We start from the raw sequence: 27945 nt of genomic DNA, 5'->3' as shown, positions 1-27945 counted from the left end.
GCCTTCCAGTGTAATGAATGTAATTGTTTGCCAGTCATCGGAGTTGGATATATAGGCACCAATTCCAGCATTCTTTTTTGTTTTGGAAATAATATTTTAACTTGACTGCACGTCCAACACAGTTCTTACAAATGTATTGTGTAGCTCAATTAATCTGATAAATTAGAAAACAAATTACTGCGCAAGTAGGTTTAACCTGTATCGTACTCCTATTCCCTTTTCACAGTGGTTCTTCCACTCCAGTTCTGACATATATTATTTAGTATTTTAGGAAATCTTGCAGCTTCTCTTCTTGACACACTGTATAAAAAAATATGTTCCTTTGCTCTGCATAAGAAGATGAATAGATAGGCTATACAGTCTGCATCTGATATGGTCACATTTTTTTACCGTTATAATAGCAGTGTCATCGTGCTCACACCCACGTCCAGTGATTCGTCTATTTGCCCGTCAGTCAAAGTTTTGTTCGCATTCACTGGTCAACTTTTTCAAGAAGGAACGTCTCGCTAAATGTTTTGAGTTTGATTCAGATTTGGAGTGGACTTCATCGCAGTAACTTTATCCGTAGGCTACCATTTGGACTGGAAATTAGGATATATGTAGTCTTACAATTTTAGTTTACAAGTGGACTCACTAATTCATGATGGAACTGGAGGGTGAGAAACCGAAGTATGGTAAGTTGTTAGCTTGTTTAGTTTATATAGGCTACCATATCTCTTTTAACAGTGCTTTCACTGTCCTGGGATAGCTAGCCGACCAGCCCCATATAGTTTCGTTTTCATGTATGAAGAAGACTGGAGTGTGGAATGCAACATTGTATTGGTGTGTGCTGGTTGCATGTAACAATTTAACTCAGCATTGGGCTATTACATATTTGATTTACCCCATCATTTTCATACGTAATAGTCTATGCTTCTGTTTTGGGCTAGTCTACACATTGCATTTGATTAGCCTATGTGGTTGTTGCCTCTCTCACACTCCCACGCCCAGGTCTCATCCCTGTGCCAAACAATGATATTATTGATAAACATTCCATACAATAATTGCACACTTGTATGCAAATACTGTAGCCTCAAATGATCATACAATATGATTCTCAAATAGAATGTGGGTTTCTTTCAATTCTCTTAACATTTCCAGTTAGTCAGTAGTAAACATGTAGTTTACTATTGTTAGGGTTAAGCTGTAGTGTCCCTGCTCTGGCTTTGCGTGTTCAGTTGCTACATTCCTCAGCCTGGTATGGCACACTAGAGAACGACTCACCAGTTTTGTGCTGACAGAAAAATGACCACCATCCGAATATAGATTAGTTAATTAAAAAATGCCTCATGGTGGGTCTGAATCTGAATTTATAGAAGATACTGTGTGTATAGTTTCAGCTATTGTCAGGAAAACCCTGCTATTCCCTGCAATATAAAGATGTTGGTAGGTTAACGGATCCAAACAATTGTTGTTCATGTAAGGGAAATGTTTTTCCTTGACGATATGTTCTCATAATACATTAGTTAATTTATGCTGCCTAAAAAGAGCAAGAATCTCTGCTGAAGTAGACAAACCTCTACCAAAATGATAGAGTCCGACTCCACGCTTGTAATTTGGACTTTAAATATACAGTACCAGTCAAAAGTTTGGACACACCTACTCATTCCAGGGTTTTTCTTTATTTTTACTATTTTCTACATTGTAGAATAATAGTGAAGATGTAAAATCTATGAAATAACACATGGAATCATTTTGTAACCAAAGTAGTGTTAAACAAATCAGAATATAAGATTCTTCAAAATTTGCACACTCTTGGCATTCTCTCAACCAGCTTCATGAGGTAGTCACCTGAAATCCATTTCAATTAACAGATGTGCCTTGTTAAAAGTTAATTTGTGGAATTTCTTTCCTTAATGCGTTTGAGCCAATCAGTTATGATGTGACAAGGTAGGGGTGGTATACAGAAGATAGCCCTATTTGGTAAAAAACATGTCCATATTATGGCAATAACAACTCAAATAAGCAAAGAGAAATGACAGTCCATCATTACTTCAGTCAATCTGGATGCTTTGCTGGTGACACTGTCTGTGATTTATTTAGAATTCATGGCACACTTAACCAGCATGGCTACCACAGCATTCTGCAGCGATACGCCATCCCATTTGGTTTGCGCTTAGTGGGACTATCATTTGTTTATCAACAGGACAATGACCCAACACCTCCAGGGTGTGTAAGGGCTATTTGACCAAGAAGGAGAGTGATGGAGTGCGGCATCAGATGATCTGGCCTCCACAATCACCCAACCTCAACCCAATTGAGATGGTTTGGGATGATTTGGATGGCAGAGTGAAGGAAAAGCAGCCAACAAGTGCTCAGCATATGTGGGAATTCCTTCAAAACTGTTGGAAAAGCATGTGAAGCTGGTTGAGAGAATGCCAAGAGTGTGCAAAGCTGTCATCAAGGCAAAGGGTGGCTACTTTGAAGAATCTAATTCTAAAATATATTTGATTTGTTGAACACTTCTTTGGTTACTACATGATTCCATATGTGTTATTTGATAGTTTTGATGTCTTCACTATTATTCTACAATTAGAAAATAGTAAAAATAAAGAAAAACCCATAAATGAGTAAGTTTCTAATTTTCACTGTTTGTGTTTTGTTTTTTTTGTTGGGGTTTGCAGGACCCTGTGAACAACATGGAGGAGGGATAAGGCGAGATTAATGGTTGACTTGTTAGCTGTCTCCCCTCTCCAGCCATATGAAAGCTGTGTTTTTCTTCTTTCCTCTGCACACAGCCTTTTCCTCCCTCTGCCTGTCCTATGATGACTCATTTATTATTTAAAATCCTCTCTTTCATTATCCAATACTTTTTCCTCTCTTCCTGGCACAATAGATTTTACAACCTCAGTATAGGCTACTATTTAGTATACAGCACTGTTTACCTCTTCCCTCTATACAGGATTTAGGAATGTGTTATAACCCTCATACAAACAAGCAGTCAGGTCAACAACAGAGCAAGATTTTGATGGGAGTAAAAGACAGCTGAGCATCAAACTGCATTGTGGGAATAGTAAGCTGTGACTTGGCAGGAAATAAAGTTGAAGACATTCTGTGAAAAGTTGTGGGGTTAATGACCTCTAGCATTATATTGTGACATAAATGACTCTCTCAAATGACTGTCAAATTCAGTGTAGTAACTCTTAAATGAAAATAATGATGGAGGTGCAGATGTATTAGAATCTGACCAGTAGGAAGCATATTTAGTGATAATCAGGTATTATGTGTTTGTGTGGTTATAAATAGTGTAATGATTGTTAGACAGAGGACTTATAGAGGCCCTTCGTTTTTCTTCTTCGTTGTAAGTTCCTTGTGCGTTTGTTTTGCGTTCGTATGTTCGTAAGTCTTTCTGCATTTAATGGAAATCTGTCAGGGTTTCACATAAGAAGGCAAAGGACAACAAACGTAACTATGGGGAGTTTGACACAGGCTACCACCTTGCAGAAATGAACAGTCCTCACTTGGTTAAAGATTGTATCTGTTTTTATGAAGAAATTGTTTTCAAAATCTCCCCCAGCATTGCTCAACATTCCTTTGACCCTGACTCTCCCATGTGCTAATGTTGTAGATACATTCATATGGTTGTAATTTAGGTTTTCATGGTATAATAGGACTGCCTCAGAAATACAGTGGGGTTAAGGCTGCGATCTAACATAGTCATCCCCATTTCACATCATGGAGTAATTTCAGGCCAACACATATCAGGAAACCTCAATAACAGGGGAACTGACAGGATCAGACAGCCTACAGCCCTGTGCAGTCTTAGTTTATATGTAATTATAAGACATATTTAGGAGAGTGGTTTGAAATTTGATCCAGAGTCTCTCTGATCTTTATTTCAAGCTCTGGCAAGGTCTAGCTACACTCTTAGAAAAAATGGTTCCAAAAGGGTTCTTTGGCTGTCCCCATAGGAGAACCCTTTCTGTTTTCAGGTAGAACCTTTTTGATTCCAGGTAGAACTCTTTTGGGTTCCATGTAGAACACTCTGTGTAAAGGGTTCTTCATGGAACTCAAATAGGTTCTGGCTGGAACCAAAATGGTTCTACCTAGGACCAAAAAGGATTCTTCAAAGGGTTCCCATATGGGGACAGACAAATAACCCTTTTAGGTTCTAGATAGCACCTTTCTTTCTAAGAGTGTAGCAATAGTGTAGTGTTGTGCTATTCATGAACATTTGCATTTGAAGTCCAATCCAGCTGTTTTCTATTACAACAGCTGTCATCCTGTTATCACTTCCCACATTGTCGCTTTACTCAACAACTGTATTGAATAAACAGGCATCCCACTGGGCACACTCTGGTTGAATCAATGTTGTTTCCACAACATTTAAATGAAATTACATTGAATCAACGTGGAATGGATGTTGAATTGATGTCTGTGCCCAGTGGCATGCCTCTAGGGAAGGAGAAAAGTGTTCCCAACTAGCCCCAATTATTATTGTTTAATCTGCTTGATCACAGTCTGGTCCAAACATACTCATGGGACTTATTAACCCAACAAAAGTTACGTTTTGTTTCCATTCAGACAGCAGACAGCCTGAGTGTTTGATGTTATTAGGGATAGTCATGGGGCCTGAGGAGAAGAGAAGAAGCAGAGGCCAATTCCTGTAATAGTGATGTTGAGTTATAGGACCACCCTTGCTGTTATCATTAGGAACCCCGGTCTATTTGTGTGGTATACCCTTCCTCTTCCTGACTGGTAGTCATCGCTGTTGAACTTGGCTGCCCTCCCACAGCTGGTCTGGTCTGTCAAATCTTGTCACGACTTCCGCCGAAGTCGGGTCCTCTCCTTGTTCGGGCGGCGCTCGGCGCTCGGTGTCGCTGGTCTTCTAGCCATCATCGATCAACTTTTCATTTTCGTGTTTTGTCTTGTTTTTCCTCAACCTGGTTTCAATTCCCTCAATCACTTGTTGTGTATTTTACCCTCTGTTCCCCCCATGTCTTTGTGTGGGATTGTTTATTGTAAGTGCTTGTCCACGTGTTGATTGGTGCGCGACGGGTTTTTGTACCCAATATCTTGTTATTTTTATGCCGTTAGTTTTGCTATTAAACTTCTCCGGCTATTACCAAGTTCTGCGCTCTTGCGTCTGACTTCTCTGCCACCGTTTACACACCCCTTACAGAATCCCACACCAACTATATGGAGTCAGCAGGAGCAAGTGCCCCTGGAATAGGGGTGGAGGAGTGCATCCAGGAGCATGCAGTGATGCACCACCATCTCGGCGCCGCCATGGACCACGTTGTCCAAACTATGGACCGCTGGGAGAGGCAGAGTTCCTCCAGTGCCTTCACCAGCACAACCAGGGTCTCCATTACTCACCCCCCCTTCACCCGGTCTCAGTGGGATTCGTCTCGCCTTTCCCAGGGAGTATGACGGGACGGCTGCACGCTGCCAGGGTTTTCTGTTACAGCTCGACCTCTACCTGGCAACCGTCCACCGGCTCCTTCAGGTCGTGAGAAGGTGTCTGCCCTCATCTCGTGCCTCTCTGGGAAAGCCTTGGAGTGGGCCAACGCCGTGTGGGGAGAAGGAGATGTGGCGCTGGACCAGTCTTCGACCATCCACCCGAGGGTAGAGCGGCGGGTGAACGTCTCTTCCATGAGAGGCAGGGGACGAGGAGCGCCAAGGAGTTCGGCATGGATTTTCGGGACCCTGGCCGCAGGCGCAGGATGGAACGATAGGGCCCTGATCGACCACTATCGCTGCAGTTTTGCGCGAGGATGTCCGTTGGGAGTTGGCCTGCAGGGACACCACCCTCACTTTCGACCAGCTGGTGGACCTGTCCATTCGGCTGGATAACCTGCTGGCCACCCACGGACGTCCAGATCGGGTTCTATCGGTTCCATCCCCAGCACCGCCGCTCCGGTACCCATGGAGCTGGGAGGTGCGTAGGGAGACTGGAGGAGGTTCCGACTCATGCACCATCTGTGGCCGCAGAGGTCACACTGCCGGTCTGTGCCGGGTTGGGTCCTCTGGGGATCGAGGCAGCAGGCATGGCACTCTGGCATCATCCCAGGTGAGCCGGCACCCTTCTCACCCAGAGCCCTCTGTTGCACACATGTTTTTGTATGTTTCTTTCCCTGAGTTTTCCCTGCATTACCAGCATAAGGCACTCGTTGATTCAGGTGCGGCTGGGAATTTTATAGACAGATCGTTCGCCCTTAGTTTAGGGATCCCCATTGTTCCTGTGGCTGTGCCCTTCCCCGTTCACGCCTTAGACAGTCGACCATTAGGGTCAGGGTTGATTAGGGAGGCCACCGCTCCTCTGGGTATGGTGACACAGGGGGTCACAAGGAGAGAATTAGTCTCTTTCTCATTGACTCTCCTGTGTTTCCCATGGTGCTAGGCCTACCCTGGTTAGCTTGTTATGACCCCACTGTTTCTTGGCAACGGAGGGCTCTCACGGGGTGGTCGCGAGAGTGCTCGGGGAGGTGTTTAGGCGTTTCCGTTGGTGCTACTATGGTGGAAAGTCCAGACCAGGTCTCCACCGTGCGCATTCCCCCTGAATATGCCGATTTGGCTCTCGCCTTCTCCAAAAAGAAGGCGACTCAATTACCACCCCATCGATTACCACCCCATGTGAAGGTGAACGCTTCCGAGGCTGGGATAGGAGCTGTGCTCTCTCAGCGCTCGGGTACGGCACCGAAGCTCTGCCCCTGTGCCTTCTTCTCGAAGAAGCTGAGCCCGGCGGAGCGAAACTATGACGTGGGGGACCGGGAGCTGTTGGCTGTCGCCAAGGCTCTGAAGGTGTGAGACATTGCCTTGAAGGGGCTAAACACCCTTTTCTCATCTGGACTGACCATTCCGTCTGCTGTCCGTGACTGGTTGATCTATTGGGCCCACACGTCACCCTCCTCTGGTCATCCTGGGATCGGTCGGACGGTGCGCTGTTTGGTTGGGTCGGACGCCGCCCATGTTCACCTCCAGCAGGCCGTGCTGCACCAGAAAGCCAGCGCAGACCGTCACCGCAGTGAGGCCCCGGTGTTCGCACTGGGGGACCGGGTCTGGCTCTCGACACAGAACCTGCCCCTCTGCCTGCCCTGCCGGAAGCTAGGTCCGCGGTTTGTGGGGCCATTTAAAGTACTGAGGAGAGTGAACAAGGTTTGTTATAGGTTACAGCTTCCCCCTGATTACCGTATTAACCCCTCGTTCCATGTGTCTCTCCTCAGGCCAGTGGTGGTTGGCCCGCTCCAGGAGTCTTAGGTGCGGGAGGTTCCTCCGCCCCCTCTGGACATCAAGGGGGCCCCGGCGTACTCCATTCGCTATATCCTGGATTCGAGGCGTCGGGCGAGGGGCCTTCAGTACCTCGTGGAGTGGGAAGGAACGGTCCGGAGGAGAGGTACTGGGTTCCAGTGGAGGACGTGTTGGACCCCTCAATGCTGCGGGAGTTCCACCGTCTCCGTCCGGATCGCCCGGTGCCTCGCCCTCCGGGTCATCCCAGAGGCCGGCATCGAGCGCTGCTGGAGCCGTGGGTCAAGGGAGGTACTGTCATGACTTCCGCCAAAGTCGGGTCCTCTCCTTGTTCGGGCGGCAGTCGGTGGTCGGCGTCGCCTGTCTTCTAGCCATCATCGATACACTTTTCATTTTCCATTTGTTTTGTCTTGGTTTTGCCGTTGGTTTTGCTATTAAACTTCTCCGGCTATTACCAAGTTCTGCTCTCCTGCGTCTGACTTCCCTACCACCGGTTACGCACCCCTTACACATCTGGATGTTTGGAAGGTGAAAAACCCCTATACTCTTTGGAATTCTGCATTGTTTTGTAGATTTTTGTAGCTGAATCAGAGCCACGAGTAAGGGGTGCAAAAATAGAGCACTATTTTGGAAATTAGGTTCATTTAGCAGACATTTAGAGAGTCTAATCATGTTTCTTTGTCAATGTTATCAAAACATAGCCAAGTCATCTAATTGATGTTGCCTAATGGGTTGGTGCTGAGGCTCTGGCCTATCTATCTCTGCTATGAGCACAATGGAGAAAACAACAAAGACAAGACATGAATGGGCGTCTGTTTCATTGAAGTGCAGTGCTGTCTGTTGTCCCTGAGAGAGTCTCTCACTGGAGTAAATTAGGGAGACAGACAGTAGAGGTGACACTCTCTCCTCAGGAAGATGGGCCTGTTTATCCAGCAGGCTTCAGAAAGTGGAAACTGAAGAAGAGGAGATGGTTAGGATTCAGGAGCCTCTTATATTCATTGTTACAGCAGAGTTTTGTTTAGGATTTTAGTCCAGAGCAGGGATGGAATTACATATTGTCTCTTGGGATGCTCTAAAAATAGTGGACTGGACCAACATTGATATTTGTAACGTTTATGTGGGTGTCCTGGTAGCTCTGTAATTTGAACCCTGACCCAAAGTGTACAGACATCTAGTCCAGACTAAAAAGGGGATGCTGTTTTTACTAGCAGAGATATTTGGAGAGAGGGCACACTTCCCTACCCTAACCACCAACAAGGCTCCATATCTAGTTTCGATATCTCGGAAGTAGTTATGTTATCTGCTGTTGGTCAAGTCAATCTTATCTTGATGTTGAACACTCCCTATGAGGGAAACGGTCATACATACTGCACTCAGTCAACACTCTACTACTGCACTTACTGTAATGAGAGACAGACAGACTGCTACTATAGCCTACTGAGTTGATATAACATCATGCTTCTCTTTTCTCAGGAGTATACAGTGCCTTCGGGAAAGTATTCAGACCCCTTCCCCTTTTCCACATTTTGTTACGTTACAGTCTTATTTTAAAATGGATTAAATAAATAAAAAATATTCATCAATACACACAATACCCCAGAATGACAAAGTGAAAACAGGTTTGTAGAATTGTTGGCAAATTTATTAAAAATAAAAACAGAAATACCTTATTTACATAAGTATTCAGACCCTTTGCTATGAGACTCGAAGTTGAGCTCAGGTGCATCCTGTTTCCATCCTTGAAATGTTTCTACAACTTGATTGGAGTCCATCTGTTGTAAATCTGGTGCACCCTGTTTCCATCCTTGAGATGTTTCCATCTGTGGTAAATTGAATTGATTGGGCATGATTTGGAAAGGCACATAGAGCTCCGAGACAGGATTGTGTCGTGGCACAGATCTGGAGAAGGGTACCAAACAAGTTCCGCAGGATTGAAGGTCCCCAAGAACACAGTGGCTTCCATCACTCTTAAATGGAAGAAGTTTGGAACCTCCAAGACTCTTCCTAGAGCTGTCTGAATACTTATGTAAATGTGATATTTCAGTTTTTTTGCCAAAATTTTGAAAAACCTGTTTTTGCTTTGTCATTATGGGGTATTGTGTGTAGATTGATGAGGGGGAAAAAAACATTTTAATCACTTTTAGAATAAGGCTGTAACGTAACAAAATGTTGAAAAAGTGAAGGGGTCTGAATACTTTCCAAATGCTCTGTATAATAGTTGACTCAGGAGAAGTGCACATTGGATGAGTGCATACTGTTTATGTGCAGTGCTGTTCACCAGTCCCAAACAAAATACATTATTTATGTTCTCTCCAGATATGTGCATACACATATTCAGCATGACAGTCACAATATATTCTGTACATAGAGCACTGTAGATATCGGTATGGGTATAAATACAGGCATGGTGGACAGATGAAACATTTATTGGAAGGTTGACCTTATTTATGGTCATTTTCACTATTGAGAGGCTAGGGAGGAAGGATAATATTGAGGAGAAACTCGACTCAGGAAACAATAGAACATTTGCAAAGCGAGGTCAAGAAAACCAGAAGGTCAAGACAACCAGAAGCAAAACTGCCTTGTGTAGTACACTATACAATGAGCTCTCTGTCCACAAGAGAAACAGTGGTACAGTGGGGCAAAAAAGTATTTAGTCAGCCACCAATTGTGCAAGTTCTCCCACTTAAAAGGATGAGAGAGGCCTGTAATTTTCATCATAGGTACACTTCAACTATGACAGACAAAATGAGAAAAAAAAATCCAGAAAATCACATTGTAGGATTTTTAATGAATTTATTTGCAAATTATGGTGGAAAATAAAGTATTTGGTCACCTACAAACAAGCAAGATTTCTGGCTCTCACAAACCTGTAACTTCTTCTTTAAGAGGCTCCTCTGTCCTCCACTCGTTACCTGTATTAATGGCACCTGTTTGAACTTGTTATCAGTATAAAAGACACCTGTCCACAACCTCAAACAGTCACACTCCAAACTCCACTATGGCCAAGACCAAAGAGCTGTCAAAGGACACCAGAAACAAAATTGTAGACCTGCACCAGGCTGGGAAGACTGAATCTGCAATAGGTAAGCAACTTGGTTTGAAGAAATCAATTGTGGGAGCAATTATTAGGAAATGGAAGACATACAAGACCACTGATAATCTCCCTCGATCTGGGGCTCCACGCAAGATCTCACCCCGTGGGGTCAAAATGATCACAAGAACGGTGAGCAAAAATCCCAGAACCACATGGGGGGACCTAGTGAATGACCTACAGAGAGCTGGGACCAAAGTAACAAAGCCTACCATCAGTAACACACTACGCCGCCAGGGACTCAAATCCTGCAGTGCCAGACGTGTCCCCCTGCTTAAGCCAGTATATGTCCAGGCCCGTCTGAAGTTTGCTAGAGAGCATTTGGATGATCCAGAAGAAGATTGGGCGAATGTCATATGGTCAGATGAAACCAAAATATAACTTTTTGGTAAAAACTCAACTTGTTGTGTTTGGAGGACAAAGAATGCTGAGTTGCATCCAAAGAACACCATACCTACTGTGAAGCATGGGGGTGGAAACATCATGCTTTGGGGCTGTTTTTCTGCAAAGGGACCAGGACGACTGATCCGTGTAAAGGAAAGAATGAATGGGGCCATGTATCGTGAGATTTTGAGTGAAAACCTTCTATCAGCAAGGGCATTGAAGATGAAATGTGGCTGGGTCTTTCAGCATGACAATGATCCCAAACACACCGCCCGGGCAACGAAGGAGTGGCTTCGTAAGAAGCATTTCAAGGTCCTGGAGTGGCCTAACCAGTCTCCAGATCTCAACCCCATAGAAAATCTTTGGAGGGAGTTGAAAGTCCGTGTTGCTCAGCAACAGCCCCAAACATCACTGCTCTAGAGGAGATCTGCATGGAGGAATGGGCCAAAATACCAGCAACAGTGTGTGAAAACCTTGTGAAGACTTACAGAAAACATTTGACCTCTGTCAATGCCAACAAAGAGTACATAACAAAGTATTGAGATAAACTTTTGTTATTGACCAAATACTTATTTTCCACCATCATTTGCAAATAAATTCATTAAAAATCCTACAATGTGATTTTCTGGATTTTTTTCCTTCTCATTTTGTCTGTCATAGTTGAAGTGTACCTATGATGAAAATTACAGGCCTCTCTCATATTTTTAAGTCGGAGAACTTGCACAATTGGTGGTTGACTAAATACTTTTTTGCCCCACTGTATATCTATTTCTTTGTGCATATTCCTGGGAAACATCTAGCCACAGTAGTGTACCCTAATAAACAACCGATGTAGCAAATAACATTTGTCCTGATAGTGAATGTATGTCACACCCTGGCCATAGAGAGGCTTTTATTCTCTATTTTGGTTAGGCCAGGGTGTGACTAGGGTGGGCATTCTAGTTTCTTTATTTCTATGTTTTCTATTTCTTTGTGTTTGGCCAGGTGTGGTTCTCAATCAGAGGCAGCTGTCTATCGTTGTCTCTGATTGAGAATCATACTTACGCAGCTTTTTTCCCACCTGTGTTTTGTGGGTAGTTATTTTCTGTACCTGACAGAACTGTTTGTTGTCGGTTTGCTCTTTGTTATTTTGTTCAAGTGTTTTAAGAACAAAAGGATTACGTACGCTCACCCCGCTGCGCTTTGGTCTACTTCATTCGACGGCCATGACAATGTAGTGAAACTGAGGATGCATTAATGGATTAAAGCTGGCAGGCCCTGACAGCACACTCCCACTCACCATGCTTCCCCAACAGAATACCACGTTGTTCTCTTGTTCCTAATGTGCTGTAGCTTTTTTAAATACCTTTTTTCAAGCCATAGAGAAAATGTGACACTGAAATGTGGGAATTTATGTCATACCCATATTATGTATTCAGTGGAGATCCAACTCTTGCAGGGTGAAATATGCTCCCTGTGCATAGCCCATCGAGATGTTGAGACTATTTTGTGCTGGTAGCTTGTAACAGTCTGTTACTGTGCATGTAATAATGAGCCAGTAGGGTTTTTACAGAAAATGGAGATAGAAAGCAAAGGCTCCCTCTCTCATTAACTTGTAATGAAGGGAAAATTGGCCATTCCCAGAATGACATAGACTATCCCATTGGCCAAAACAAGTGACTACACTGCCTGGAAAGAGTATGGAGAGATTCCAACAGAAGCTTCTCATCAATACCCATTTTCCAAACACAGCTCATCATGAAACATACTCAATTTCCCCATAAGCTGTCTTTATCAACAGCATACACAGCATCCAGTTGGGTTCAGACAAAGGCAATCTAAATTGAATTGTTATAGAGATTGCTTTTCATTGCTCACTGCTAAATGTGTTTTAATAAAAAGTAGTCTAATATCCCGCTAGCGTGCAAACCCAGTGAATGCAGAGGAAATGGCACAACGGGATGTGGTTATGGATATGTGAATATCCAGCCAGGCTGGGTGAAACCACCCAATGTAATACAGTCATGTTCCCACAAGAGGGTAGAAAACACCTATGAATATGACATGCAATGGCTCTGAGAGGACACACCTGGATATAACAGAGAGGAATAGGGGAAGTGAGGTTTAACTCAGCCCAAAATATGTCCATGAAAATAAGCCCACGAAGTGAGGTATTTTTGTATGGAGGTCAATGAAAATGTCGAATTTGGTCTAAAAAAATGTAAGGTTAGACTATTTTGATAGTCCATCTGTAGATGCTCTATCCCAAATCAAATCAATCAAATCAAATCAAATGATTTGTCACATACACATGGTTAGCAGATGTTAATGCGAGTGTAGCGAAATGCTTGTGCTTCTAGTTCCGACAATGCAATAATAACCAACAAGTAATCTAACTAACAATTCCAAAACTACTGTCTTATACACAGTGTAAGGGGATAAAGAATATGTACATAAGGATATATGAATGAGTGATGGTACAGAGCAGCATAGGCAAGATACAGTAGATGGTATCGAGTACAGTATATACATATGAGATGAGTATGTAAACAAAGTGGCATAGTTAAAGTGGCTAGTGATACATGTATTACATAAGGATGCAGTCGATGATATAGAGTACAGTATATACGTATGCATATGAGATGAATAATGTAGGGTAAGTAACATTATATAAGGTAGCATTGTTTAAAGTGGCTAGTGATATATTTACATCATTTCCCATCAATTCCCATTATTAAAGTGGCTGGAGTTGAGTCAGTGTCAGTGTCAGTGTGTTGGCAGCAGCCACTCAATGTTAGTGGTGGCTGTTTAACAGTTTGATGGCCTTGAGATAGAAGCTGTTTTTCAGTCTCTCGGTCCCAGCTTTGATGCACCTGTACTGACCTCGCCTTCTGGATGATAGCGGGGTGAACAGGCAGTGGCTCGGGTGGTTGATGTCCTTGATGATCTTTATGGCCTTCCTGTAACATCGGGTGGTGTAGGTGTCCTGGAGGGCAGGTAGTTTGCCCCCGGTGATGTGTTGTGCAGACCTCACTACCCTCTGGAGAGCCTTACGGTTGAGGGCGGAGCAGTTGCCGTACCAGGCGGTGATACAGCCCGCCAGGATGCTCTCGATTGTGCATCTGTAGAAGTTTGTGAGTGCTTTTGGTGACAAGCCGAATTTCTTCAGCCTCCTGAGGTTGAAGAGGCGATCCTGCGCCTTCTTCACGATGCTGTCTGTGTGAGTGGACCAATTCAGTTTGTCTGTGATGTGTATGCCGAGGAACTTAAAACTTGCTACCCTCTCCACTACTGTTCCATCGATGTGGATAGGGGGGTGTTCCCTCTGCTGTTTCCTGAAGTCCACAATCATCTCCTTAGTTTTGTTGACGTTGAGTGTGAGGTTATTTTCCTGACACCACACTCCGAGGGCCCTCACCTCCTCCCTGTAGGCCGTCTCGTCGTTGTTGGTAATCAAGCCTACCACTGTTGTGTCGTCCGCAAACTTGATGATTGAGTTGGAGGCGTGCGTGGCCACGCAGTCGTGGGTGAACAGGGAGTACAGGAGAGGGCTCAGAACGCACCCTTGTGGGGCCCCAGTGTTGAGGATCAGCGGGGAGGAGATGTTGTTGCCTACCCTCACCACCTGGGGGCGGCCCGTCAGGAAGTCCAGTACCCAGTTGCACAGGGCGGGGTCGTGACCCAGGGTCTCGAGCTTGATGACGAGCTTGGAGGGTACTATGGTGTTGAATGCCGAGCTGTAGTCGATGAACAGCATTATCACATAGGTATTCCTCTTGTCCAGATGGGTTAGGGCAGTGTGCAGTGTGGTTGAGATTGCATCGTCTGTGGACCTATTTGGGCAGTGAGCAAATTGGAGTGGGTCTAGGGTGTCAGGTAGGGTGGAGGTGATATGGTCCTTGACTAGTCTCTCAAAGCACTTCATGATGACGGAAGTGAGTGCTACGGGGGAGGTAGTCGTTTAGCTCAGTTACCTTAGCTTTCTTGGGAACAGGAACAATGGTGGCCCTCTTGAAGCATGTGGGAACAGCAGACTGGTATAGGGATTGATTGAATATGTCCGTAAACACACCGGCCAGCTGGTCTGTGCATGCTCTGAGGGCGCGGCTGGGGATGCCGTCTGGGCCTGCAGCCTTGCGAGGGTTAACACGTTTAAATGTCTTACTCACCTCGGCTGCAGTGAAGGAGAGACCGCATGTTTTCGTTACAGGCCGTGTCAGTGGCACTGTATTGTCCTCAAAGCGGGCAAAAAAGTTATTTAGTCTGCCTGGGAGCAAGACATCCTGGTCCGTGACTGGGCTGGATTTCTTCCTGTAGTCCGTGATTGACTGTAGACCCTGCCACATACCTCTTGTGTCTGAGCCGTTGAATTGAGATTCTACTTTGTCTCTGTACTGACGTTTAGCTTGTTTGATAGCCTTGCGGAGGGAATAGCTGCACTGTTTGTATCCAAATAAAGTGTGACCAAATGTAATTGCTAATTTGCTACGTGAGGCTTATTTGATCGAATAGAAGTTTCATAATGGTTGGGTTGTTACGAATGCACTGATAGAAGTGGACACACAAGGCATTTCGGCAACTTTGGAAGAAAAAAAACAACTTTATATCTGCATTGTGCCTGTTCTCATAGAGATAGATCGAGGACTCATCATGGACAGGGCTCGACATTAATACTTGTCCGCTTGCCCGGGACAAGTAAAACAATTGTCGGACAAGAAGAATATAGATTTAAGTTGTCCAAATGGACACGTAAAAAACAGTCGGTTACTCCGATCAGAATTGGATCAGTGTCCTCCGGATGCAATGTGTTGCACACTGTCCTCCCAATCTCAGCAGAGCGCATCTGAGTATAATATTCTAGGCCTGCATTGACAGGCCTTTACATATTGCAGTCGCGAGATGCGTTTTTGAAATGTACATTTGTTGATATTCATTGCTAGTTAGTGAGTTATTTGCCCAGTTATAGCTCATTTTAGTCATGAATGAAAATCCTGTGAAAGTCATGGTGTGTGTATCACCTGCGTTCCAGTGGGACATTGCCAGAGGAGAGAGAGAGAGAGATTTGCGCAGCAGGTCAAATAATGATATACAAAAAGACTAACTAGATAGCCAATTCAAAACATATTGTGTAGTTTGGCTGGGCACCGGTAGGTGTATAACACTTAAACAAATCATTTCAATCATTAACTATCTAGCTTTTAGCATGTATTAATGTCATTGTCATGTCTGATGTCCTAAAATAACTTTCCACCGGCACTCGTGTATAGTCGCAAGTGGCCTGACGTGGCCTGACATGCAGTTGATACGGGTGCACAGTTGATGAAACCAATGCTGCAAACTCCGGTTGTAAAACCGTCTCTCACACGCTCAAAATCTATTCACTGGCCATGTAATTCTGACAAAGTTACAAGAATATTCCTAGACTAGGTTTATTGACAAGTAACTCTTATGCTGTCAACACTGAATATTTGAACCTTATAAATAGATAAACATCTTAGTTAGCTACCTCAACCACCTTAACCATTTGATCCCTGGTTCCATAAAAAGTATTTGGTTGTAATTGTAATGTTGCAGGGTGGCCAATCATGCTCCAGGAGATTCCAGGAGTGCTATTTGGTGTGCAGGCTTTTGCTCCAGCCTTGCGTGAAAACAGTACATTGCAAAAAAATCAACTGCTCAATAGGACCTTGATAAGCTGACTCTGGTGCGTATTTGACTTTGTGGGGGTTAAGTGCCTTGCTCAAGGCCACAACGGCAGGAGATACTGTATAATACATGGGATCAGACCAGCAGCCTTCCATTGTCAATACCAGTGATAATAATTCATGTTATTTTGTGAAGTGGTTACTTGCATAATACAAAACCATTTGTCATATTTTTGGCATTTTTGGAGGGGGGTACAAGTGACTTGAGCTTTCGGACAATTAAAAAAATCTGTCCCACTTGGCTAAAAAAGTGAATGTCAAGCCCTGATTGATTTAGCCATTGAGGACTTCCACCATTTTTAAAGTAGTAAACTGGGTGGGGATTCCTATGAGTTGGAAGCAATCAGCCAATGAAGAAGAAGAAAATGTACTACCTTAAAATTGAGATGCCATGCTGTCACGGACAATATAATGGCACAGATACAAAGATGAGTCCTCTATCTATCTCTATGGCCCGTTATTCACAAGTTTATCTGCCCTCTCATTGGCTATAATGGTCCCTCCTCCTGCTTGCCTTCCATGTTGGAGGATATGTATTTCCATTGTCAGAGCAGTCACATGTCTATCTTGTCAATATAATAGACAATCTTTGGCTATAATGAACTTCCTAATGAGCCGCTTTGAATTTAATGCAATTTGTGAATAATCGATTGGGCAGAGGTGCGCTCAGTTTGCTTGAACGTTTGCTACGTTGCAGAAACGGTTTGTACTGACGCTTGTACGTTTTTGAACAGACTTTGAGGTACATTTGCTCCGGTTTGGTGGGTGTGGCGAGGCGTGCCTTGATGCAACGAGTAACGTATTTAAAGGTCAGAGGCCATGATACAGCTTTCCCCAAACGACAATCCAACCCCCCTTTTCACCTGGCCGTTCAGTACATACTACTAAACATACAACATACTAAACGCAGCCCTGGTGTGACAATAATTATTCAAACGTAGAAGAAGTGACGGCTAGAAATAAGTAAATAAGGCTGCGTTTCCACAGGCAGCCCAATTCTGATATTTTTTTCCACAACTTGGTCTTTTGACCAACCACATCAGATCTTTCACATCAGGGCCCGTTTTTCCAATAGCATCTTAAGGTTGAGTTTATTGTTAGAACCAACAATGGGCCCAGTTCTTTTTCAGAGCTGATCTGATTTTTCAAAAGGCCAATTAGTGGAGAAATATCAGAATTGCCATTTAAGATAGCTCTAGAAGTCAAATAAGGTATCAAAATATAGCTTTGTGTTCATTTGACAGTCTAAATAGCTTCAGGGCTGGAGATCTTGATTAAAGCGCTCATCTATCCAGTATTATAACCAGCCCACCGGAGTCTCATCGGTCTCCAGTGCAACAGCTTTTTGTTTTTCCTCCAAACACATGCGTTTAATCATTCCTGTGTAGTTTGCTTGGGATCCACAAAGATCCAGCAGCTTTTTCACAGAGGGGGAGGGGAGAGTCAGTGTAGTGAAAAACAAGGAATTGTCTCCACCCATTTTGCCTCGTTTGTGCTCCCACCCTTCCCTGTAGGTGAGCTACCTGACCAAACTCTGGCGAGAGAGAGAGTGTGAAAGAGGTAAAGAAAGCCAGGAACAAAGGCAGAAAGTGAGAGAAACACAGACAAAAAGAGCTCTGTGTGGAGGAAAAAGGGGAAGAGAAAGGTACAGGTGGACTAGAGATTTGAGCTAGGCAGCTGTTGGGGGGTTGGGCAGTGGGTGGACTCTGAGGAACAGGGGTGTGCTCAGAGCTGTTGCAGACAGGTTGGACAAGTTTCTTCCCACAATACCTGTCTCTCTCACGTTCTTAAACACACCAGTTGGCAGGAAAAGGAAGTGAAGCAAAAAAGGGCTGAAGAAAAAGAGGGAGAGTGTTCTGGTCCTTTATAAGCTGACTACCAGAAAGAAATTTAAAGATGCCTGAGGAGCAACCCTATTACGGAAAGCATGGTAACTTCTAATTGCGCCAACTTGGTTTTAGTTTCTTCTAATTGCTCCAATGTGGTTTTACATTTTTTTAATCTTGTGAAAAGCTGTTTGTGTCTTTATGATGGTTGGTTTGGTTGTAGCTTAAGTTCTTGAAGTGGGATAGAGCTTTTCTCACTGCTTGAATGTTTTAACGAATCAGTTGGAGCTTGTTAAAGGGTGGTGTAATTTGTCTCTAGAGAAGATCGGCACTGGGTGAAACTACACCTCTAGTATTGGCATTATGAAAACATGTCTGAGAATGGGTGTGGGTTAAACCTGCTGATTATACATACATGTGTGTGTGGATAAATGCAAGTGCGTGTGTATCAGAATGTTTTCTCTCTTTTATCAAATGCTGCTGCATTGTGTGTGTATATAAGGACTGGACTGAAAAATTGGCATGAAACATGATTTGTTTTCAGCCCTGAAAAAATATAAATGCGTCAGCCATTGTTGTTTTGGGCAAATGTTTCCTCACTTTGCTCCAGTCTACACTCCCTTTGCAAGCTGTTTCCACCATGCCTTTGAAGGGCATCTCAGGCTGATTATGCCCATGTAACACTTTAACATCCAGACTCTGTATCTCTGTGCTTGTGGAATGGGGCAGGCCCACTATAATGCATGCTGCAACCGCACCCTGACCACTGCTCTGCATTATTAATGGCCGCCATGCTGAACATCATACTCTATAGTATCTAGCCTAGACCCAGTGGTTCATCCACCTTAAGACTGTGATTATTGATGTTCTGGGAAGTTGAGATTCAGTATGGCACAACTTGAGCACTTCTGACTGATTTTGTTATAATCGTACCCTTTCTCATCTAGTCCTAAATGTAGTTGACTTTAATGCCTCCTTTTAGGCGTCTGAGGATTTAGAACTGGCAATGAGTGAATGTAGTTTTGCTCATGACATCTCCATTCCCTCCTTGTACAGTAACTCTAGTTAACTTTGATTGATGTGGGCTGATGGCAGATGTGGAGAGTCTGTCGTCTCTGTGCTCCTCCTCGCCCTGTTGGAACTCCAGGGTTCAGATCCAGGTTACACATTGTATTGGGTGTGAAAGGGAGAGAATATTGTGCACTGGTTTACAGCCAAGTTTAATTTGGGGGATGTTATCAAGTTGAGAAAATCAAGAAACATTAACAAGAACAAACTTTTTTTTAACCTTTTCATGGCATGAATCAACATTTTTCAGCATCGGCTGAAGGAGACATCACATGCATTCATTCCCCACATACGCTGCTGCTACTGTCTTATGTATCCTGTTGCTTGGTCACTTTACCCCTACCTATATGTAGATCACAGGAGGCTACTGAGGGGAGGACGTTTCATAATAATGGCTGAATGGAGCAAATTAATGGCATCAAATGCATGGAAACCATGTTTGATGTATTTGATACCATTCTGCTCCAGCCCATCCTCCCCAATTAAGGTGTCACCAACCACCTCTGATGTAGATGGCTACCTCAATTACCTCGTACCCCTGCACATCAACTGTGGTACTCCCTGTATATAACCATGTTACTTTTTACTCGTTATTGTTATTCAGTATTCACTGTGTATTATTCCTCGTTCCACCATTTTTATATTTTATCTTAACTCTGCATTGTTGGGAAAAGACCCCCAAGTAAGCACAAAAAAAAGCGATTTGATGAATAGGTTGTGCTCACACAGTAGAGTTGCTGACCTCTGGTGACTGTGTTGTGGTACTGCAGGTTCTCAAGTTGCAGCTGCTTAGTCACTATATAGGAATTTGTTGGGTTGTAATCTGACCAACAGTAAAGGGAGCAGAATGTTGACGCATGGGCAATCCACTTTGTTTACCCCATGAAATGTATAACTAGGAGGCAGACGCCCCCACATGGAACAGTGTCAAAGTGCTTCTTGGTTATGAAATGTCTTCTGACAGCCCTGCAGTGTGTACACTTTCATTTAACCTCTACGCTGCAAGCCATTTACTGTCTGAAATGGTATTCCTACTGTATTTTTCAATATTTGCGTTCTTTCCATCTAGGTGAACCAAGAAAGTATGACCCCACCTTCAAAGGCCCCATCTATAACAGGTGAGAGGATTGCCAGTTCATCCACACTGTAGTCAGGACGGCACATCATTCACATCTAAAAACGATTGTTCCCATAACGTTTCCATGTCTCCCTCTCTCTTTACTCTAGGGGCTGCACTGACATTGTATGCTGCATCCTCTTCATTATTTGCATACTGGGCTATGTTGCAGTGGGAATTCTGGGTAAGTAAATGTGTCCTATAGGCACGAACAAGCTTAACTGACCCCATATTAAGGACTTGGGTATACTCGGAGTCATGCCCTTGGGTATGTCTCTGAGTGCTGCTCACCTAAAGCATGTCTGTGTGTTAAAGATGTCTGGTATTTGATTGTTTCTTTGTTGTTGATTGTTCCCTTCTCCCCTAGCCTGGTCCCAGGGAGACCCCAGGAAGGTGATCTACCCCACAGACAGCAGAGGACAGTTCTGTGGGCAGGCAGGCACACCTCTGGAGTAAGCTGCCCTCACCATTCATACACGGTGGAATACATAACGGACAATCACTAACACTCACATGTGTTGGTTGTCTCCATCATTCCCCCCTGGGCATTCACTCTCTTTAAACCTGCTCTTGTTCTCTGAACAACTGGTTGTGTGTGTTTTATTGTAGGACGAAGCCCCTGCTGTTCTACTTCAACATCATGAAGTGTGCCAGTCCCATGGTGCTGCTGGAGTTCCAGTGCCCAACCACACAGGTGACCTGAACCTTTGTTTTCAGTTGATACTTTCTTGAACGCCATGTTATTTATGTATGACTATGCACTTGTATTATCTTGTCTCATGGTAACATTTCTTTTGCCATCAGATGTGTGTGGAGAAATGCCCTGATAAGTTCCTGACGCTCCTGAAGGCCTACACCAATAAAGAGGACTTTAAGTATTATAAGAACTTCTGCAAGGAGGGTCTAGAGGGGCTGGTGAGTAGCATGTGAAGAGGAATCTGAGATAGGTGGCGTAGTAGTTTTCCAAAATCAACATGGATGACAATGTCAAGATTCCTTGGTATAGAATGTCAAGAATGTGACAGTGTTTTGTTCTACAACAATAGTGTGCCCAGTGGCAGTTTAGTGTGGACAATTCAAACTTTGAATATACATTGCCGTACCAATGGTTGAGATACTAAGTGCTGGTTGTTCATGTGTGTTTTAGACTGTAACACAGATCCTGAGTTCTGGCCTGTGTCCTGCCATGCTGACTCCAAGTAAACCCTGTAAGTATGGCTCTAGTCTCTTTTGCTCCCCTATCCTGTCTACCTGCCCTTCTTCCATTCCTCTGAGTTGAACTTCCCAACACTCCATCTGGCCAGCCCATCCTCCACAATTCCGGAATTTGAAAAAAGTGAAAGACATTTATTTGAGCTGCTCTCCCTTATTGTCATGTGTCTTCTCCTTCACCCTCTTCCTCCAGTCACCCGTAGGTGCTTCCCTGCCCTGGACCAGAAGAAGGGAGGGGAGATCACAGTGGGAAATAACTCTAAGTTTGATGACGGGGAGGGGAACATTAGAGATGCCAAAGATCTGGTGGCGGGGGTCAAGTGAGTCCACAGATAAACAGAATTTGCATGATGTTTTCCTGTGATGGTTGCTAGTGCTACATCTACAATCAGCATTGGTCACTGCATTTTCTTCTATAGGAATGCCACAGTGGTCATTGAGGCTCGACAAGTGGTCATGAAGATCTTTGAGGATTACACCCAGTCCTGGTACTGGATCCTAATGTAAGTCAGCATCTTCCCTTTGACACTATTGTGCAGTAATGCATTCACACTGAATTCCAAAGCACTTGATCAGCAAAGAGTCAGTTACGTAGCCACTCAAGTTTGTCTTTGTGTCGGGGTTCAGAGGGTTGGTGATTGCCATGCTCATCAGTCTCCTTTTCATCGTCCTCCTACGCTTCCTGGCCGGGATCATGGTGTGGGTCATGATCGTCATGGTGATTCTGGTCATTGGATACGGTAAAAACCAGTTCAACAGAAGTCCCATTTTGAGTTGTTTCTTAATGTTCATATCTCTATATATAAACTCTCTATAATCAACAAAATCATATCCTGTGTCCCTTTCCCTAATCTCTATCTAAATGCTGTACGTCCCTCTTGTGGCCATGCTCTGTATTGCACCACAGGCATCTTCCACTGCTCCATGGAGTACGTTAGCCTGAAGTCAGAGGCAGGCTCTAATGTCACTCTAAAGGACCTGGGCTTCCAGACAGACTTCTCTGTGTACCTGCATATCAGACAGACCTGGCTGGCCTTCAGTAAGTCTCCCCACTAACCTCCTCTCAACCTTACAGCTAGTGTGGCTCAGGAGGTATACACCTGGGCCAATACATTAGAGTTCTACTGTATATCACGAAGCAGGATCAATGTTAGCCAGGTAACTTTTATAAACCCTTAGATATATTGCATTGTTATCGCAAGCATAAACTGACACTAAGGACAACTAGGATTCCTGTATAAATGGTTGTGACTGAATTCCCCATTTTGTTTTTATGCCTTTTCTCTCTCCCATTCTCTTAGTTATTATTCTGGCCATTGTGGAGGTCGTCATCATTTTGCTGCTCATCTTCCTCAGGAATAGAATCCTCATCGCTATCGCCCTCATCAAAGAAGCCAGCAGGTCAGGAAACGAGAGCGCTCTCTGCACTTACAGCAATTTATAATGAGATTGGATTGGAAAAGGATCATTGAATGCTAGATCATTGTCGTTAAAGGGGGATGAAATACATAGATGATGGATAAGACCTTTCTAGTGCTAAACTGTGATGTTTTGTTTACAGGGCCATTGGGTATGTGATGTCAGCCCTGTTTTACCCCTTGTTCACCTTTGCCCTCCTATCCATTGTCATCGCCTACTGGGCCGTGACCGCTGTGTATCCTTCATGTTTGGAGAAAAATGACTCATAGGCTTGAGTAACTCAACATGCTCTTCTGAATGATTGATGTGTATTTGGTGGGGTGTGTAGTTCTCTGGGTCATGTTCTAGACCTTGACAGCCTCTGGCCAGGTTCCTGTCCACCTCCAATCAGCCCATCTATAAGGTGTTCAATGAGACAGCCTGCGATCACTCCAGGAAAATCTGCGAGCCAGCTGTGAGTCCTGCTTTTCCGTTAGCCCATGCAGTATATCACCATCGAACAGCCTGATCTTAATTGGGGATCCATTGAACCATCGGCTCACATCCCATGATAAAAGTGTATACAATGGGTAGAATGTCCACTGTTGATTCTTCTCTACCTGTCTCCTCCAGAACTTCAGTACCTCCAGTATGAAGGCGGAGTGCCCAGACTCCAAGTGTCTGTTTGCCTTCTACGGTGGAGAGACGGTCTACCACAAGTACCTGATCGGCCTGCAGTTCTACAACGTCTTCCTGTTCTTCTGGTGTGCCAACTTTGTGACAGCGCTGGGTCAGATGACCCTGGCTGGGGCCTTTGCCTCCTACTACTGGGCCTTCGTCAAGCCTGACGACATGCCTGCCTTCCCCATCTTCTCATCCCTTGGCAGATCACTCAGGTGTGTGTGACTGTTTACGTTCCTGTTCCTAACCAAGTTGGGTGTTCAGATATGTACATGATGCTTTGTTGCATATGTGGGTATCTTGACAACATTCAAGGTTGGTTAGTGACATCTCGTCGCTCCCCTGCTCAGGTATCACACAGGTTCCCTGGCGTTTGGCTCTCTCATCCTCTCCATCATCCAGATCATCAGGGTTCTGCTGGAGTACATCGACCACAAGCTCCAAGGTGAGCCATAGATCCTGTATTAGCAGTACTACGTACGGTATGTTGCTATTAACACAGCTGTCATTGTTTGCCCTCATCATACTTCACACTAGTTGTGTATGAATGTTTTTTTTTGTACTTGTGTTGGCTCTGATTGGTTCTGCCCTACTGTGTGTTATTCTCCCCTAAAGGAACCCAAAACAAGTGCACGAAGTTCCTTCTGTGCTGTCTCAAGTGCTGCTTCTGGTGCCTGGAGAAATTCATCAAATTCATCAATAGAAATGCCTATATTATGGTGCGTGTACCACCTGTTTGTATGCACCTGCTGTGCCCAATGTCACCCAGTTAAATGCATGTCAGATTGGATATAATCAATTGCAGAGGAGCTTTGTCACCTGGATCATCTAACTGTGGGAAAATGTTTGGTTTATGCTTGATTATGAATTTGAGTCTGCTGCCTCCAGGTGGCGATATATGGCAAGAACTTCTGCACGTCTGCCAAAGATGCCTTCTTCCTTCTCATGAGGAACATGATCAGGTGAGTGAGTGTGCTGTTTCTTAATGTTTGTGTTGACTTAATGAACTTTACAAAATGGACTATGATCCATCACAACGTATCACTGTTTGACCTTGCAGGGTAGCCGTCCTGGACAAGGTGACAGACTTTCTGTTGTTCCTGGGCAAACTCCTCATCGTGGGGCTTGTGGGTAAGTGAGGCTGTTTCTATAGGAAACATGATGAACGATAACACGTTCTCAGTAGGGCCAGTCTTCTAATGATTGTATTTAGTTTTATTATGTTTCACTGTTGACAACCAGTTGTGCTATTGGATGAGAACTCTTCAGTCCTGTTTCCCAGGAATCTTTGCGTTCTTCTTCTTCTCTGGGAGGGTGAAGGCCTTTGAGAACACAGCGCCCAACCTCCACTACTACTGGGTTCCCATCCTGGTGAGTAGCATAGCCATGCTCCGGGTCTGGTGGGTTATGTACAAAGACATGTAGTTTGACCTATGATTTTAAATGTAGCTGAGTGTAACCTACGGTGTTATGTATTGTAATGGTTGGAGTGTGTTTCTCTCCTCAGACGGTGGTGGTTGGTTCCTACCTTATTGCCCACGGCTTCTTCAGTGTGTACGCCATGTGTGTGGACACACTCTTCCTCTGCTTCTGTGAGTAACAGTAGAACCATCCCCCTCTTGTTTTACGCATGGTCTTTCCCCCACAAACACAAGGGACCAGTGATGAGAAGGTAAAGGATTATGGTGTACACAGTATACTCAGGAAATGGCTGCCTCGTGTTGGCAACTCTTTTACATCTCAAAGCTTTACTAAATGGCAAGTTTTGAAGTCAAGATGTCCCAATGTGTCTAGAATTCATGTTGTCCTGAAACGGTGACTTCCTCTCTTTCTTCATGACCTCTTTCACTGCTAATGGTGTTGGGCTGCCACTAATGATGAATTGCATGATGATATTCTGGTGTTCATAATGCTTTATTGCTAAGTTATTGATCCTAACCCAGCTATCTAGGACTAGTGTTAACTTGCTGGTTGTAGACAATGGGGAGGTTTGGGTGTTGATCTATTCATTTAAAATGCGAATGGGTGCTTTTGCTGGGAATTTTGACTGACTTTCTCTTTCTCTCCCTTCTCAATTCATATTGTTTTTCTCCCTTACTAATGCCACCCTTCACCTTCATCATCCTGTTTTCCAATCAACCATCCCTTGACCCCATTTAACGCATGCGCACATAGGCGAAGACCTGGAGAGAAATGATGGCTCTCTGGCAAGACCGTATTACATGTCAGCTTCGCTCCATGACATTCTGTTGGAGGAGACAGAGGAGCCAACCCAGTCCTCGCCACATCACATCAATTGCCAGATGACCAACACGTCCAGCTGAAACAATAGCAGCCTCCGATGCAGCAGAAAGACCAGGACGTTTAGGAGTAGTCATAGCAAAGACACTGTGGACGAGATCTCCACCTGCAGATCTGTCTTGTAGAAATGGGCATGCTACTCATGATTGGTAGATCGATATGAAAGCCTGAATTTGAACAAGTCAACTGCTTCACCAGTATGTATGTGCTCTTAATGGTTGGAGTTGGCAAATGATAGTAGTTTCAAACCATAAACAATGCTAGGGATTCCACTGATGTTTTAGTGAACATGTTGCAGTTCTGACATTGTTTCCTATGGCCGACAGTGTTGTTTCCCTTCTAGCAACAATGTGCCTAATTGACTATCCGTTTTGGTCTGATGTATTGAACCTCTTACATATCACATTGTTTACAGTTAATGCATTCAAAAGATCTCTGCAATGCTACCATCATTAGTATTACTGCTGTTAGTGCATTATTAAAATGTTGATATTTTCAATGATCTATAAAAGCCATATGTAGTTTTGTATATACTGAAATGCATTTCTTAGTTCCGCTTGTGAGGGAAGCGGCTCCATTTTGTTCTGTAAAGCAATTGCAATCAGATCCCTTATTGCCTTGAAATGCTTGCCTGTCAGCAAGGTCTGTTTGATGCACTGCCCTGGAGACTTTGAGGATCTATGAGCATTAACTGAATGCAGTATCTCCTTTCTCTCGCTCGTGCTATTGTGCATGTTGGTAGTATGTCTGCTAGTGATTAAAGCTGCCAGTCTTTCTGTTATTTGCCATTCCTCCTCATTCTCTTTCTGCATTGTGTTGATGGGGAACACGCTAAGGTAACTAACTTCCTTTTGGGTTTGACTAGGCAAACTTGACCAATTCTATCAAAAGCAGGCCAATTGTGTTTTGTAGGATGACATGTGAAATGACTTAAAGCATTTGTTTAACTTGGTGTAATCTTTGAAGCTTTGCTAATGCATCACAAGTTGGTTCTGATCTGGCCACTGCTTGGAAATGTAACAATGTTCAAGTTTTTCGTTTTGAAATAATGTTCATATTTGTCTCATGATGTTTTCCCTGATTCTTCAGTGGAGGACCTGGAGAGGAACGATGGCAGTGCGGAGAGACCCTACCTGATGTCTGACCGCCTCCTCAAAGTCCTGAATAAGAAGAACAAGCCTGAACCAGCAGAGTAGCGCTCTCCCATGTGGTGTGGAGGAGAGCAAAAGCTCTGGTGTGTAATTGTATATAGTGGAGTATGCCTTAAAGACCGGGTTGGCCAAGGACCTCATGCTGTCACTCATCCTGTACCTATGTGGCAATTTGCTGCCAGAAGTCCAAACAATCGCTGCCGTCCTCTGTGGTCGAGTGAGGCGTCATTTTAATGCTGCATGCAGAGTGCTTCTTACAAGGATGTTTTTTTTTTCATTGTTATTTGGTTTGGATGAAATCATAGTTATTTTTTTAAAGTATATTTTCAAAAACCATCAACCAAATGTGGTTCTTATTGAATATAGTTGTACGTTACTGTAATCAGACCAGCTGTAAGCCAGTATGTTATGAGCATGCTTTGTTATGAATATTATTTGGGAGTGTGTTACATGAAGGTGAGCACAGAACTGATCTATTTAGTAAAGTATTTTATACATTTGTATGCAATTATTTTAATACATACATTTTAAACTTGTTTGAAGTACTGTATAACTACTTTTTAATTGTTGCAATATTTTCTCTGCTTTGTCCTTACCAAAGCCATTAATACAGTACTGTAGCCCCTTTTTAACCTGCTGTTCAACATCAATGCTTTGCTCTCTGTTATAATTGCCAGGGAATGAGCGGTAAAGGAATGTATTCAGATGGTGTGAAGCTGAAAGCAGGGAAAAATATGAGTCGTGTATGTGGATCTGTTTAAGTTCCTGTGGATTTCTGAAAATAAAACGTTTTGTACATTTA

At 43.9% G+C, this 27945-nt stretch overlaps 2 protein-coding genes across 8 annotated transcripts in view; both read left to right on the top strand.

The window, feature by feature from the left end:
• The window catches only part of LOC112219368 (guanine nucleotide exchange factor VAV2), a 1336992-nt gene that overhangs the window by 1010446 nt on the left and 298601 nt on the right, over positions 1-27945 (top strand). The gene's annotated exons all lie outside the window — the stretch shown is intronic.
• On the top strand, positions 516-27945 carry LOC112226288 (choline transporter-like protein 2). Of its 3 annotated transcripts, none has more exons than XM_024390666.2 (22): positions 516-674; positions 20353-20401; positions 20511-20584; positions 20768-20852; positions 21010-21094; positions 21205-21315; positions 21548-21608; positions 21806-21932; positions 22032-22115; positions 22240-22352; positions 22520-22651; positions 22914-23013; positions 23174-23266; positions 23401-23485; positions 23644-23906; positions 24042-24136; positions 24307-24410; positions 24580-24653; positions 24752-24822; positions 24974-25062; positions 25199-25283; positions 25867-26773. In XM_024390666.2, the coding sequence occupies exons 1-22, from the start codon at positions 641-643 to the stop codon at positions 26013-26015; spliced, it is 2163 nt and encodes a 720-aa protein (XP_024246434.1). In that variant the 5' UTR covers positions 516-640; the 3' UTR covers positions 26016-26773. The 3 variants fall into 3 exon arrangements, with proteins under 3 accessions (XP_024246434.1, XP_024246435.1, XP_024246437.1); XM_024390667.2 differs by lacking the exon at positions 516-674 and adding an exon at positions 17945-18319; XM_024390669.2 differs by lacking the exons at positions 516-674; positions 25867-26773 and adding exons at positions 17949-18319; positions 27082-27945.

This window comes from Oncorhynchus tshawytscha, linkage group LG20, assembly GCF_018296145.1.
Source record: "Oncorhynchus tshawytscha isolate Ot180627B linkage group LG20, Otsh_v2.0, whole genome shotgun sequence".
NCBI classification, from domain to species: domain Eukaryota; kingdom Metazoa; phylum Chordata; class Actinopteri; order Salmoniformes; family Salmonidae; genus Oncorhynchus; species Oncorhynchus tshawytscha.
Note: the sequence above shows the minus strand (reverse complement) of the source record. Positions and strands in the feature narration are given on the sequence as shown.